At 41.0% G+C, this 15,402-nt stretch overlaps 1 protein-coding gene across 2 annotated transcripts in view; it reads right to left on the bottom strand.

Moving 5' to 3' along the window:
• LOC120052962 (transcription factor Ken-like) overlaps positions 1-3,333 on the bottom strand; it is a 181,375-nt gene extending 178,042 nt beyond the window's left edge. The window contains exon 1 of one of the 2 annotated variants that reach the window (XM_039000208.1): positions 2,835-3,333. In XM_039000208.1, coding sequence (XP_038856136.1) covers positions 2,835-3,129 — 295 coding nt within the window. In that variant the 5' untranslated portion in view covers positions 3,130-3,333. The remainder of the gene's footprint in view (positions 1-2,834) is intronic. The other variant, XM_039000207.1, reaches the window with a different exon arrangement.
• Positions 3,334-15,402: the final 12,069 nt, after the last annotated feature.

Here is a 15,402-nt window from a genome sequence, read left to right as displayed (position 1 = left end):
GGAAGGGTACCACATGAGGGAGGAGGATGTCTTCCCTGTAACGCACAGCGTTGAGATTGCCTGCAATGACAACAAGCTCAGTCCGATGAGGCTGTGACACACCGCCCCAGACCACGACGGACCCTCCACCTCAATCGATCCCACTCCAGAGTACAGGTCTCGGTGTAACGCTCATTCCTTCAACGATAAACGTGAATCTGACCATCACCCCTGGTGAGACAAAACCGCGGCTCGTCAGTAAAGAGCACTTTTTGCCAGTCCTGTCTGGTCCAGCGACTGTGGGTTTGTGCCCATAGGCGACGTTGTTGCCGGTGATGTCTGGTGAGGACCTTCCTTACAACAGGCCTACAAGCCCTCAGTCCAGCCTCTCTCAGCCTATTGCGGACAGTCTGAGCACTGATGGAGGGATTGTGCGTTCCTGGTGTAACTCGTGCAGTTGTTGTTGCCATCCTGTACCTGTCCCGCAGGTGTGATGTTCGGATGTACCGATCCTGTGCAGGTATTGTTACACGTGGTCTGCCACTGTGAGGATGATCAGCTGTCCGCCTGTAGCTCTGTCTTTGTCGTCTCACAGTACGGACATTGCAATTTATTGCCCCGGCCACATCTGCAGTCCTCATGCCTCCTTGCAGCATGCCTAAGGCACATTCACGCAGATGAGCAGGGACCCTGGGCATCTTTCTTTTGGTGTTTTTCAGAGTCAGTAGAAAGGCCTCTTTAGTGTCTTAAGTTTTGATAACTTTGACCTTAATTGCCTACCGTCTGTAAGCTGTTAGTGTCTTAACGACCGTTCCACAGGTGCATGTTCATTAAACAAGCATGGGAAACAGCATTTATACCCTTTACAATTAAGATCTGTGAAGTTATTTGGATTTTTACAAATTATCTTTGAAAGACAGGGTCCTGAAAAAGGGACGTTTCTTTTTTTGCTGAGTTTATGTTGAAAACGTTTTTGGGAGATGTGATGGATCATTGGGGATCATTCAATATTCCCTTTTGTTGTTCAGTGAAATCATTCCCATGTGAAGAGTCAACTCTTAATTTTTTTGCTGAGTTTATCTAATTTACATAAGTATTCACACCCCTGAGTCAATACATATTATCACCTTTGGCAGTGATTACAGCTGTAAGTCTTTCTGGGTAAGTCTAAGAGCTTTGCACACGTGGATTGTACAATATTTACACTTTATTTTGTATTATTCACGCTCTGTCAAGGTGCCCTTCATTGCGAGGCATTGGAAAACCTCACTGGTCTTTTGAAATTCACTGCTCAACTGAGGGACCTTTTAGAGATAATTATTTATGGGGGACAGAGATGAGGTAGTCATCCAAAAAGCATGTTTAACACTTATTGCACATGTGGAAACAGTCAAGGGGTGTCAATGTGACAGGTTAAAGGAAATACTCATAGCCTGTTATATATTAAAAAGTATTAGTAAGTTCATAGTATGTGAGGATCTTAAAACATCTAAGGTTAAGAAGATCATGCATTCAGTATTAGTTGATAGAGATTGATAACATTCATATAATTGTGTTAAAGTTAAAATCCGTCAAGGGTACGAATTGTGAGAGGAATGTGTAAACGTTATATTGATTACTTTATTTTGTGGTGCCTAATGGAAGGGTAAAAGTGTTAATCTGTGATCTACTAAATGCTCTTAATCTATGAGCCTGAGATCGATTGCTCTGGTCTCCACCCAAGTTCCCGGGGAAATCTCGGTCTTTCCTTATTGCACTAAAAGTTCTCCTTGAGGAAACAATACCGTATCACTCTCGTGATTATTTCTCCCCTTTTTCAGGTACGTTATTGATGATAAAAAAGAGTAATTTAAATGTAATAACTCGCTAACATGTCAAGAGTGTTTAAGGTGTGTCTTAGTAACATCTTGAGAAAGTTAGAGTTAAGTTTGCAGAGAGTAATATGAGCCCTGCTCGGTTGCAGCGAAGAATAGCTTCGTATTGAGAGTAGCTGCCATTTTATGTTGATTGTGAATGAACAGGTGCGTTGTTAATAAGATATTTTGCGGTGTTATTTGTATAATGGTTTTTCAAACACTTTATTGCCTGTTGATAAATTGAGTTATGGTTTACTGAGTTAAAGCTTTGTGCTTGACAGTTATATTGAAATTAGTATCTGTTTCAGTGAATTACAGTGTATACTGTTGTGACTTGAATAAGCCTTGTACCCTACAAAACTATCTATTTCCTGTAGATCTGTTGTTTTGTAAAATGTGTTACTTTTGTAAAATGATTGCACTAAAAGTTCTCCTTGAGGAAACAATACCGTATCACACTCGTGATTATTTCTCCCCTTTTTCAGGGGCGTAACATTTTTGGAGGCTATTTAAGTACTATTGAAGACTGAAATCCGTAAATAATAATAATTCAACAACGGGGGGAAAAAGTGGATTTTTCTCCATCTTCTGATTAAAAATATATTATTTTCTTAGTCATGGCACGCTTTGTTTAATCCGAAATCGTATTGTAATGAAACAGCAGGGAGCAGGTCTCGAACCCTCGACCTTCTAGCCCGAGATCCGGCGCGCTATCGACTGTGCCGCAAAAGCATGCTCGTGCGGCAGAGTCGATCTCCGCCCTTATAAACCCAGGGTCGTTACAGTATTATCTCATGCTTGGTATTATTGACGAGAGAAAATATACACCGAATTCCCAATATAAAACAAATGTGACCTCGGTCAGTTTTGACATTGTCTAGAATTGGCAAGGATGTAAACTAACACTTAACTTTCTGCAAGACATCCAAGTAATCACATCAGATGAATTATTGCATACAATCCAAACACATGCGCAGAGGGGAACGGGGCTAAATGTACCTCTTGCAATGCCTCTGTATCGGTCGAGGATCTTGACACTTCTGGGACGACTGCCGAGGACGCGCTCTCGCATTGTCCTCTCTGCGCGCTCCCGTGACACCTTCAGTTCCAGTAGTTGTAGTTTCCTCCGCAATGTCCTGTTTTCTTTCTGGCTTTGAGTTATTTCTAAACGAAACACTGCATAGTCGTCGTCTACGAGTTTACAGATCTCTGCCACGGCTGCGTTTGCTAGCACCTCCATGATGGAGGCTATTTGAGTGTGAAAAACCATAACGTTACCATTACAGTTAGCCATTGTTAGTTAACCTTAGCAGCTAGCTAGGCGTTACCTAAATAACACATCAATCAACCAAGTCCTGTCCCTAACGCGAATTAAAGACTGCCTGTGGTAGGTAGGTGTTGCTATGAAATAAAATGTGTCTTATTTTGAGTTAATAAATGTCGAAATAACTATAAAAACGCTAAGGTAGTCTTGGTCACTGCTCACTTCCGTTTACTTATTTTTCTTCGTGTAGTTTTCCGGCAGACTAGACGTTTTGTTGTGTATTGCTGCCTGACACAGGTCGGAGCGTGAATTGCACATTTCGTTTACAAAAAAGGGAAATAAGAAATTGCACAACCACCCAACAAATACAGTTCCTTCAGTAAGTATTCACACCCCTTGACTTTTTCCACAATTTGTTTTTAATCTTCATTTTTAAATGAATAACATTTAGATTTTTTTTACACTGGCCTACACACAAAACCCCATAACGTCAAAGTGGAATTATGTTTTTATAATTTTTTACAAATTAATTAAATGAAAAGCTGAAATGTCTAAAGTCAATAAGTATTCAACCCTTTGTTATGGCAAGCCTAAATAAATTCAGGAGTAAAAATTTGCATAACAAGTCACATAAGTTGCATGGAGTCACTCTGTGCAATCATGTTCAACATGATTTTTGAATAACTACCTCATCTCTGTACCCCACACATACAATTATCTGTAAGGTCTCTCAGTCGAGCAGTGACTTTCAAACATAAATTCAACCACAAAGACCAGGGAGGTAATCCAATGCCTTGCAAAGAAGGGCACTTATTGGTAGCTGGGTGAGAAGAAAAAAAGACCTTGAATATCCCTTTGAGCATGGGGAAGTTATTAATTACACTTTGGATGATGTATCAATACACTCAGTCACTACAAAAATACATGTGTCCTTCCTAACTCAGTTGCCGGAGAGGAAGAAAACCGCCCAGGGATTTCAACATGAGGCCAATGGTGACTTTAAAACAGTTAGAGTTTAATGGGTGCAAGAGGAATAACTGAGGATGGATCCACAGCATTGTAGTTACTCTACAATACTAACCTAAATGACAGAGTGAAAAGAAGTAAACCTGTACAGAATAGAAATATGTTTGGAATAAGGCACCAAAGTAAAACTGCAAAAAATGTTGCAAAGAAATTAACTTTTTGTCCTGAATACAAAGCGTTATGGTTGGGGCGTATCTAACACAGCACATCACTGAGTACCACTCTTCATATTTTCAAGCATGGTGGTGGCTGCATCATGCTATGGGTATGCTTGTCATCGGCAAGGACTAGGGATAAAAATAAATGGAATAGAGCAATACAGGTATGCAATGCTCTGAGACTTACCCATAAAGACTCACAGCTGTAAGGCAAAATCCTAGAGGAAAACCTGGTTCAGTCTGCTTTCCAACAGACACTGGGAGACAAATTCACCTTTCAGCAGGACAATAACCTAAAACACAAGGCCAAATATACACACATTTACTATGGAGTTGCTTACCAAGATGACATTGAATATTCCTGAGGGGCCTAGATACAGTTTTGACATAAATAGGCTTGAAAATCTATGGCAAGACTTAGCTGTCTAGCAATGATTAACAACCAACTTGACAGAGCTTGATGAATTGAAAAAAGAATGTGCTAATATTGTACAATACAGGTATGCAATGCTCTGAGACTTACCCATAAAGACTCGCAGCTGTAATTGTTGTTTAAGGTGATTCTAACATGTATTGACTCAGGGGTATGAATACTTATGGAAATTAGATATCTGTATTTCCTAAACATTTATACAAATATATTTTCACTTTATCATTACGGGGTATTGTGTGTGTAGATGGGTGAGATAGAAAATATATTTAATCTAATTTGAATTCAGGCTGTAACACAACAAAATGTGTGATAAATCAAGGGGTATTAATACTTTCTCAAGACACGTTAAACTAGCACATTTCCCAATCCCGTTTACTTACATTTACTTACATTTAGTCCTATGCTAATCTCACCAGGTGGCTTTGATTATTTCCTGTAACAAATTCCGTATCAGCCAATGATACGTTGAAGTAGTTGGACGTGTTCCAACACTTGTTCATGGAAGCGTCCTTAAAAACTTCTTTAGGGATAGGCATTCCGTCAACGGGTCAGTTGTAAATCCTGCAGCGTCTTGTGTCACGATCACAGATTTTAGAGAAACAACAAATTTACATTTACATTTAAGTCATTTAGCAGACGCTCTTATCCAGAGCGACTTACAAGTTGGTGCATTCACCTTATGATATCCAGTGGAACAACCACTTTACAATAGTGCATCTAACTCTTTTAAGGGGGGGGGGGGTTAGAAGGATTACTTTATCCTATCCTAGGTATTCCTTAAAGAGGTGGTGTTTCAGGTGTTTCCGGAAGGTGGTGATTGACTCCGCTGACCTGGCGTCGTGGGGGAGTTTGTTCCACCATTGGGGTGCCAGAGCAGCGAACAGTTTTGACTGGGCTGAGCGGGAGCTGTACTTCCTCAGAGGTAGGGAGGCGAGCAGGCCAGAGGTGGATGAACGCAGTGCCCTTGTTTGGGTGTAGGGCCTGATCAGAGCCTGAAGGTACGGAGGTGCCGTTCCCCTCACAGCTCCGTAGGCAAGCACCATGGTCTTGTAGCGGATGCGAGCTTCAACTGGAAGCCAGTGGAGAGAGCGGAGGAGCGGGGTGACGTGAGAGAACTTGGGAAGGTTGAACACCAGACGGGCTGCGGCGTTCTGGATGAGTTGTAGGGGTTTAATGGCACAGGCAGGGAGCCCAGCCAACAGCGAGTTGCAGTAGTCCAGACGGGAGATGACAAGTGCCTGGATTAGGACCTGCGCCGCTTCCTGTGTGAGGCAGGGTCGTACTCTGCGAATGTTGTAGAGCATGAACCTACAGGAACGGGTCACCGCCTGTCGGTACATATAAGTGTCTAATAACGGCTGAAAGCTTAAATTCTTGTTAATATAACTGCACTGTCCAATTTACAGTAGCTATAACTGTGAAGAAAATGCCTTGTTTGAGGAGAGCTCCTAACAACAAAACACCTTTTTTACCGCGATAGGTTTGATAAATTCACCTCTGAAGGTGAAATGTGAACTTACATTCTGAAATCTTGCTCTGGTTTATCATCCAAAGGATCCCAGAGATAACATGAAGTGTCATTTTGTTAGATAAAATCCTTTTTCATATCCTAAAAAGGTCCATATAGCATGCACGATCGATTTTGTATTTCCACTCGTTCAATTTCCAAAGAAAGGAATCTGTGAAAATCTAACCCTAAACGTTGCTTCAAACAGTCAGATCACGTTCGTATGTATTCCTCAGAGATCCTAGAACGTAACCAGACTTCACTATATCATTAGGGGTGTAGTATATCCTATAGGACTCCCAAAATGTGGTCAGAGAGCGACGCCTTCATGGCACGTCGATGCGGTCTTCACTTGATCGACTCTAACTCAAATAAGCACCAATCGGGGTCAAACAAAGCTAGCTAGATAACCAATGAGCTGGGCTTTACGGGAGTATCAGGAAACCCTGTTTCTGTCACAAAATGTAGCCGCTAACCTTGTGCGACAGCATTCCTTTTCCTTCTGTACAAAAATTATAAGAATATTCAAAGTTATGAAGTTATGAAAACTGGTTGTTTTGCAAATGTTGAACTTATAATATGGCTACTAATACTGGAAAAGCTAAATCAAAGTCCAAGTATACAGATTTGACTATATTATTGCAGCAAAATGTAATATGAATGCAAATGTCTCCTTCACAATTTGCCCAAATGTACCTGGGTGACTTCATACTAATGTCATGTAGTTCGCTCATACTTCAAGTTATCCGTCTGAAACTTTGCACATACACTGCTGCCATCTTGTGAACACCATCAGAATTACAACCAGAGTGATGGCTAGAAGTGGGACCTTTCTGTTGCATTTCAAAGATGGTGGTAGAAAAAAAACAAAAACGGTTGGTTTCTTCTTTGTATTTTCTTCTACCAGATCTATTGTGTTATATTCTCCTACATTCAATTCACATTTCCACAAACTTCAAAGTGTTTCCTTTCAAATGGTACCAATAATATGCATATCCTTGCTCCTTGCTTCAGGGCCTGAGCTACAGGCAGTTAGATTTGGGTATGTCATTTTAGGCGAAAATTTTAAAAAAGGGGGCTAGGAGTTTTAACAGAAGTACTTCAGCACGCCACGTACTGATAATCAAAGCAACTACAAGAAAATTAAATCTGCTATGGCCTAATAATCATATTACATAGACATGTACACCTACATTTAGCCCTTCAACGTTTTATATGCATTTTTATAATAATCTACTTCGTCACATATGCGTTATTGGACTCGAGGACGAGCATTACAAAATGTAATAGATTAGGATTACAGGTTGCACTCTCACTTACATCCTACAGCAGTATTGCAGTTATTTTAAAGAAGTTTATTGCAAATCCGGACGCGAACCCACGCTTACCTTCCATATCCGCAGTTTTAATGGAGGAAGACGCTTAGCTATATCAGTATCAGATGGAGAATGACTTATATTTGATAAAGGCATCTAACTGTCTAATAAGAATTTTCTATACTATAGGAATTCCTATCAACAATATAGCTATATCCTACATTCATTCACGCCATATAGTGTCCTGCTTATGCTATAATTTAATGTGTGAAATACTGGAACCATCTCATGTAAAATCCATGAATTCAATGTAAAAATGCAGACCGACACAGGCTTTTTTTTTTTTTAAATCTTTTTTTATTAACAACAAAACCAATACAGGAAGTACATGCGGGAACAGAAGTATATATAAATAATATATACAAAGGACAATTGGGCTAGGGGGTACAATATCACATTACACAAGGACCTGAAGGGACATACATACACTTATAATTCTAACAGCTTTTTTGTTAGTAGAGTATTTAGTTGTCTTAAAATACAGTTCAATTTATTTTTGTAAGATAAGAAAATGTGGTGTTTTGTTTGTAAATTTACATTTGTGAATATGACATTTGGCCAAAAGAATAATGAAATGAATTACATAAAATTGTTTCAGATTATTTATATCGTAGGTAAAGAATCCAAGCAGTACAACTCTCCACAATAGTGTAAAATCTTCATAAATGTGTTCAATTATAAATCTACTGATGTCTTGCCACAGTTTTCACATGTAGTCAAGGTCTAATCTGAGGTGAGAACAAGTTTATTTTTCCCCTTCAATAGTAAAAAATTGGCACTTTACATTTTATGCAATAAAACTTTGTTAGGTATGAATTTTGCACTGAGTAGAGGAGACAATAACATGTCTTTTGATACTTTAGCTGCAGTCCTATGTTGAGCTAACCTTGAGATTTAGCCAACATTAGCACACATGTCACTTTGGGGCAAGTTGTCTCAATGACCTTGGGGCAAGTCTTCACATGTGACAACTTGCCCCAGTATACAGTGGGGCAAAAAAGTATTTAGTCAGCCACCAATTGTGCAAGTTCTCCCACTTAAAAAGATGAGACTATGACAGACAAAATGAGGGGGTAAAAAATCCAGAAAATCACATTGTAGGATTTTTTATGAATTTATTTGCAAATTATGGTGGAAAATAAGTATTTGGTCAATAACAAAAGTTTATCTCAATACTTTGTTGGCAATGACAGAGGTCAAACGTTTTCACAAGGTTTTCACACACTGTTGCTGGTATTTTGGCCCATTCCTCCATGCAGTTCTCCTCGAGAGCAGTGATGTTTTGGGGCTGTTGCTGGGAAACACGGACTTTCAACTCCCTCCAAAGATTTTCTATGGGGTTGAGATCTGGAGACTGGCTAGGCCACTCCAGGACCTTGAAATGCTTCTTACGAAGCCACTCCTTCGTTGCCCGGGCGGTGTGTTTGGGATCATTGTCATGCTGAAAGACCCAGCCACGTTTCATCTTCAATGCCCTTGCTGATGGAAGGAGGTTTTCACTCAAAATCTCACGATACATGGCCCCATTCATTCTTTCCTTTACACGGATCAGTCGTCCTGGTCCCTTTGCAGAAAAACAGCCCCAAAGCATGATGTTTCCACCCCCATGCTTCACAGTAGGTATGGTGTTCTTTGGATGCAACTCAGCATTCTTTGTCCTCCAAACACGACGAGTTGAGTTTTTACCAAAAAGTTATATTTTGGTTTCATCTGACCATATGACATTCTCCCAATCTTCTTCTGGATCATCCAAATGCTCTCTAGCAAACTTCAGACGGGCCTGGACATGTACTGGCTTAAGCAGAGGGACACATCTGGCACTGCAGGATTTGAGTCCCTGGCGGCGTAGTGTGTTACTGATGGTAGGCTTTGTTACTTTGGTCCCAGCTCCCTGCAGGTCATTCACTAGGTCCCCCCGTGTGGTTCTGGGATTTTTGCTCACCGTTCTTGTGATCATTTTGACCCCACGGGGTGAGATCTTGCGTGGAGCCCCAGATCGAGGGAGATTATCAGTGGTCTTGTATGTCTTCCATTTCCTAATAATTGCCCCCACAGTTGATTTCTTCAAACAAAGCTGCTTACCTATTGCAGATTCAGTCTTCCCAGCCTGGTGCAGGTCTACAATTTTGTTTCTGGTGTCCTTTGACAGCTCTTTGGTCTTGGCCATAGTGGAGTTTGGAGTGTGACTGTTTGAGGTTGTGGACAGGTGTCTTTTATACTGATAACAAGTTCAAACAGGTGCCATTAATACAGGTAACGAGTGGAGGACAGAGGAGCCTCTTAAAGAAGAAGTTACAGGTTTGTGAGAGCCAGAAATCTTGCTTGTTTGTAGGTGACCAAATACTTATTTTCCACCATAATTTGCAAATAAATTCATAAAAAATCCAACAATGTGATTTTCTGGATTTTTTTTCTCATTTTGTCTGTCATAGTTGAAGTGTACCTATGATGACAATTACAGGCCTCTCATCTTTTTAAGTGGGAGAACTTGCACAATTGGTGGCTGACTAAATACTTTTTTGCCCCACTGTACATAGACAAAAAAACATTGTGATATTGTGTAATCAGTTCTGATAATAGTATTAAATGTAAATTGATTATTATATATATGTAACAGTTTAACTTTAGACCATCCCCTCGCCCTGACACGGGCACGAACCAGGGACCCTCTGCACACATCAACAACAGTCACCCACGAAGCGTTGTTACCCATCGCTCCACAAAGGCCGCGGCCCTTGCAGAGCAAGGGGAACCACTACTTCAAGGTCTCAAAGCGAGTGACGTAACCGATTGAAACGCTATCAGCGAGCACCACCGCTAACTAGCTAGCCATTTCACATCCGTTACACTCACCCCCCTTTCGACCTCCTCCTTTTCCCCCCGCAGCAACCACTGATCTGGGTCAACAGCATCAATGTAACAGTTTAACTTTAGACCGTCCCCTCGCCCTGACACGGGCACGAACCAGGGACCCTCTGCACACATCAACTACAGTCACCCACGAAGCGTTGTTACCCATCGCTCCACAAAGGCCGCGGCCCTTGCAGAGCAAGGGGAACCACTACTTCAAGGTCTCAAAGCGAGTGACGTAACCGATTGAAACGCTATCAGCGAGCACCACCGCTAACTAGCTAGCCATTTCACATCCGTTACATATACGTACAGTTTAGAGCAGCAGACATATCCCTTGCAGGCTCTGGTGTGTGTGTGTGTGTCTACTAACACACTACATGCCTACTGTATGAGACAGTATATCCACAGACACACACACTACTTCATACAGTGTCATGAATGTAGTGTGGTGTTATGAATTGCATTGTGCCAACAAGGATAGTAGACAGGGAGGTGGGCGTAATAAGCCTGTAATGAATATGTAATTGCAATGAGGAAATGTGTTTTTGTAAGGAAGGAAGGAAAGAAAGAGGGGAAGGAAAGAAAGATGGTTAGAAATGATAAAATAAAGACAATGGCAGCACACCACCTGGCATAATGTTAAAGGCAGTGAGGCAGGTGACGTTGCAGAACAAATCAATCAGGAGTACAGCGAAGGATTTTGACATAAATTACCGTACACTGACTATGTATTGTCAAAAGGTTACCAGAGAAGAAGTTGAAAGTCAGACAGCCAGACAACCCAATGCTGTCACTGAGAAAGCCAGAGGCAACTAACCTTGCCAGGGCAAGTAGCTTCAACAGAAAAGGCCAGCTCGGAGTGCATTTTTGTAATGCTTTCTTCGACAATGTAGCAGAAGTGCTACAGAGATCAGTTTGGACCAGGAGACATATGGAATGTCGATGAAACTGGGGTGACCACTGTACATAAATCTGACAAAGTGGTGGGCAGACGTGGATTCAAACAAGTAGGGTCACTGACCTCCGCTGAAAGGGGAACCCTTGTCACACTGGTCTGTGCTGTCTCAGCCACCGGGAATAGTATACCTCCATATTTTATATTCCCCCGTGTCAACTTCTGCAATAATTTCCTGATCAACGGGCCACCTGGCAGCAAAGGCGGGGCAAATCCCTCTGGGTGGATGAAAGATGTGCACATTGTTGACTTCCTGAAACATTTCGTTGAGCATACGAAGTACTCAAAGGAGAAGCCCTGTTTACTCCTTTTGGACAAAACCACGAGTCTCATATGTCCATTGATGGACTCAATTATGCCAAAGAAAATGGCATAATTATGCTGTCATTCCTACCCCATTGCTCTCATCAGCTTTAACCCTTAGACAGGTCTGTCTAAGGGCCGCTAAAGACGCACATCAACACCGCGTGTGATGCCTAGATGAGGAATAATCCCGGGAAGACAATCGCCTATCCTCTGGCTGCAACCCCCTTGAACATTCAGGCTGGCTTTAGGGTGGCTGGGGTACAACCTTACAACAGGGATGTATTCCTGGAAACCGAGTTTACGCCATCTGTAAGGGGTGTGTATCTGGTGGCAGGGAAGTCAGACGCAGGAGAGCAGAACTTGGTAATAGCCGGAGCAGTTTAATAGTAAAACCAACGGCATAAGAAATACAAAGTATGGGTACAATAACCCGACGCGCACCAGTCAAACAAAATGTGCACAAGCACTTACAATAAACAATACCACACAAAGACATGGGGGGAACAGAGGGTTAAATACACAACACATAATGAGGGAAATGAGAACCAGGTGTGTGGGAAAACGAGACAAAACAAATGAAAAATGGATCGGCGATGGCTAGAAGACCGGCGACGTCGACCGCCGAACACCGCCCGAACAAGGAGAGGCATCGACTTCGGCAGAAGTCGTGACACCATCCTACGTTACAGATCGCCTCATTCAGAACCCAACCCTACCAGGCCCCAGCACCAACCAAGCCCTGCCAGGCCCCAGCAACATTCCAGCCCTGCCAGGCCCCAGCACCATTTCAGCCCTGCCAGGCCCCAGCACCAGCCTGCCAGGCCCCAGCACACCATTCCAGCCCTGCCTAACACGAGCTCAGACACAGGCAGGGAAGGGGGGAGTCAAAATCTGGATCTGCAAAGAACAAGAAGGCAGCTAAAAAAAGAAAAATCGTAAAAGAGTCATCATCAGATGAAGAGGAGTGCTTCTGCCTCGTCTGTGTAGAGCCATTTTCTAACAGCCTTCCAAAGGAGACTTGGGTGAAGTGTGTGAGATGCAACAAATGGGCCCATGATGCTTGCACCTCAGGCCAGGCAATTTATGTGTGCCAGAACTGTGACTCTGAAGATGAGTCTGATTAGTCAGATACGGATGTATGTTGTATAGGCTGTTTCAAAAATGTGCATTAGTGCGTTAGTGTGTTTAAACACCACCTCTGGATTGTTAATACTTTAAACGTTTAAGCAAGTTATCTGCAACATTCCATTCCGATTCCAACAATTACCTTGGTCGTGACACTTAATGTGTGCTCTGCCAGCATTATTGTTTTGATTGAAAGGCATGATTTGCCAGACTCTCTAGGCATGATTGTTTTTATCTAGAGTTCTTTAATGAAGTTGAATTTTGTTTTGAATTTTAAATCAATATTCACAATTAATTAGTTGTGTTCTTATTTGTTGATAATCCAATGTGACAATTTACCCGAACTAGTGTGACAATTTAACCGCTGATGGGGCAAATTGTCACAAGTGCACACTCCATTTAACAGTCTACAACTCCGTACTAAAATAAGATATTAAGATGTAATGAATACAAAATATGTGCCGAAGACTTCCGTCTTTCATTTGGTATGACATTTATATCATTGTGATGTATTGTGCCCAGTAAATGTTAGACAGCGTGAAAAGTGTGACGACATACCTCGCTCTCCCCTATAGGCTATATTACATAGACGTGTAGGCCTACGCCTACATGTACAACGTTTTAAATGCGTTATTCTAATCATCCACTTCTTCACATGTGCATGGATCAGCAGTGAACTAACTGTGTTTTCTTTAACAAAAATGCTTGAAGCGAGCGGTTAATGAACAGTCGTTCACGATTCAGCCGCTTTAGCGGTGTTTGTCACCTGAAAAGCAATGGTCGTTACTGTACATGACAGCTATTTGACAAGTCCATGAGGCCCTTTAACTTTTTTTTAACGATGTACGATCAACTTAAATGTTGTATAGGCCTTTATCGTTTCTCCGTAAAAGCACTTGATGTATGTGAAACGGATAAACAAAAAGTAAAAGTAAAGATACTTTAATAGAAAATGATTCAAGTAAAAGTTAAAGTTACCCAGTAAAATACTTTTAGACTTTTACTCTCGTATTTAGTTTTAAATGTACTTAAGTACAGGGGTGGAAAAAGTATTCAACTGTCATACTTGAGTAAAAGTAAAAGTAGATGCTATAGATCAAATTCCTTATATTATGCAAAGCAGACAGCACCATTTTTTTGTTTTTAAAATTTACGAACAGCCAGGGGCACACTCCAACACTCTGACATAATTTACAAACTCAGTATTTGTGTTAAGTGAGTCCACCAGATCAGAGGCAGTCGGGATGACAACACATTATATCAATAGGTACGTGAATTAGACCATATTGCTTTTCTGTTTAAGCAATCAAAATGTAACTGTAACGTTCTTCGTCGGGCGAAAGAGAGGAGGACCAAACTGCAGCGTGATGATTATCCATTTTAATAGGATACTTTAACAACGAACAAAAACAATAAACCGACAAAATGAACGAAGACGAAACAGTCCCGTAACGTGAACACAAACACAGGAACACAGTAACAGGAACAATCACCCACCCCCCACAATACAAAACAGGCTACCTAAATATGGTTCCCAATCAGAGACAACGACTAACACCTGCCTCTGATTGAGAACCATATCAGGCCAAACACATAGAAACAGACAAACTAGACATACAACATAGAATGCCCACTCAGATCACACCCTGACCAAACAAAACATAGAAACATACAAAGCAAACTATGGTCAGGGCGTGACAGTAACCAGTACTTTTGGGTGTCAGGGAAAATGTATCGGAGTAAAAACTACATTATTTTCATAAGGAATGTAGTGGAGTAAAAGTTGTCAAAAATATAAATGGTAAAGTACAGATACTCCCAAAAACGACTTAAGTAGTACTTCAAAGTATTTTTCCAGTGGTGTAAAGTAACTATGGCATTCTATTTTTAGCTGATATGGGGGCAGGAATACATTCAAGGAGCATATTACACTGGGATAATGTAGGTTACGCTGGCAAGTAAATAATATTTGCCAGGGGATATTATTTAATTATAAATTTGATTATTTCCCATGGGGGAGAGGTGGGAAGCTAAAAGGCTAGCTTGCTTGCTGTTTTTAGTCCAGCTACAGTAGCTAGTGTGTGTTGTGAAATGAAAAATGTATGCACGCTGTTCTTTGAAATACGTTACTGCTTACTACAGTACACATCAAATCTCCTCTGATCAGTATCTTTCAAGTTGAGAGCAGATTTGTTTAGAAAGAACAGTGTGTTAACAAGAATAGAGTAGAAAATAATAAAATGGCTTTATTCCATCTACATCACCTCATTAAGGTAAATATTAAACTGTCCTTGTTTTAGCCTAGGTTTACTGTCTCTCTAAAAACATGTATTTACTCAAGTCTGTTTCAAATGACAAGTTAATGAGGGGTATGTGGTTAATTACTCCAAGACACTTAACATAACTAAACTAAACTCAGCAAAAAAAGAAACGTCCTCTAACTGTCAATTGCGTTTATATTCAGCAAACTTACAAATATTTACACATGTTATGAACATAACAGGATTCAACAACTGAGACATAAACTGAACAAGTTCCACAGACATGTGACTAACAGAAATGGA

The sequence above is a fragment of the Salvelinus namaycush genome, chromosome 8 (genome assembly GCF_016432855.1).
Source record: "Salvelinus namaycush isolate Seneca chromosome 8, SaNama_1.0, whole genome shotgun sequence".
Classification (NCBI taxonomy): domain Eukaryota; kingdom Metazoa; phylum Chordata; class Actinopteri; order Salmoniformes; family Salmonidae; genus Salvelinus; species Salvelinus namaycush.
Note: the sequence above shows the minus strand (reverse complement) of the source record. Positions and strands in the feature narration are given on the sequence as shown.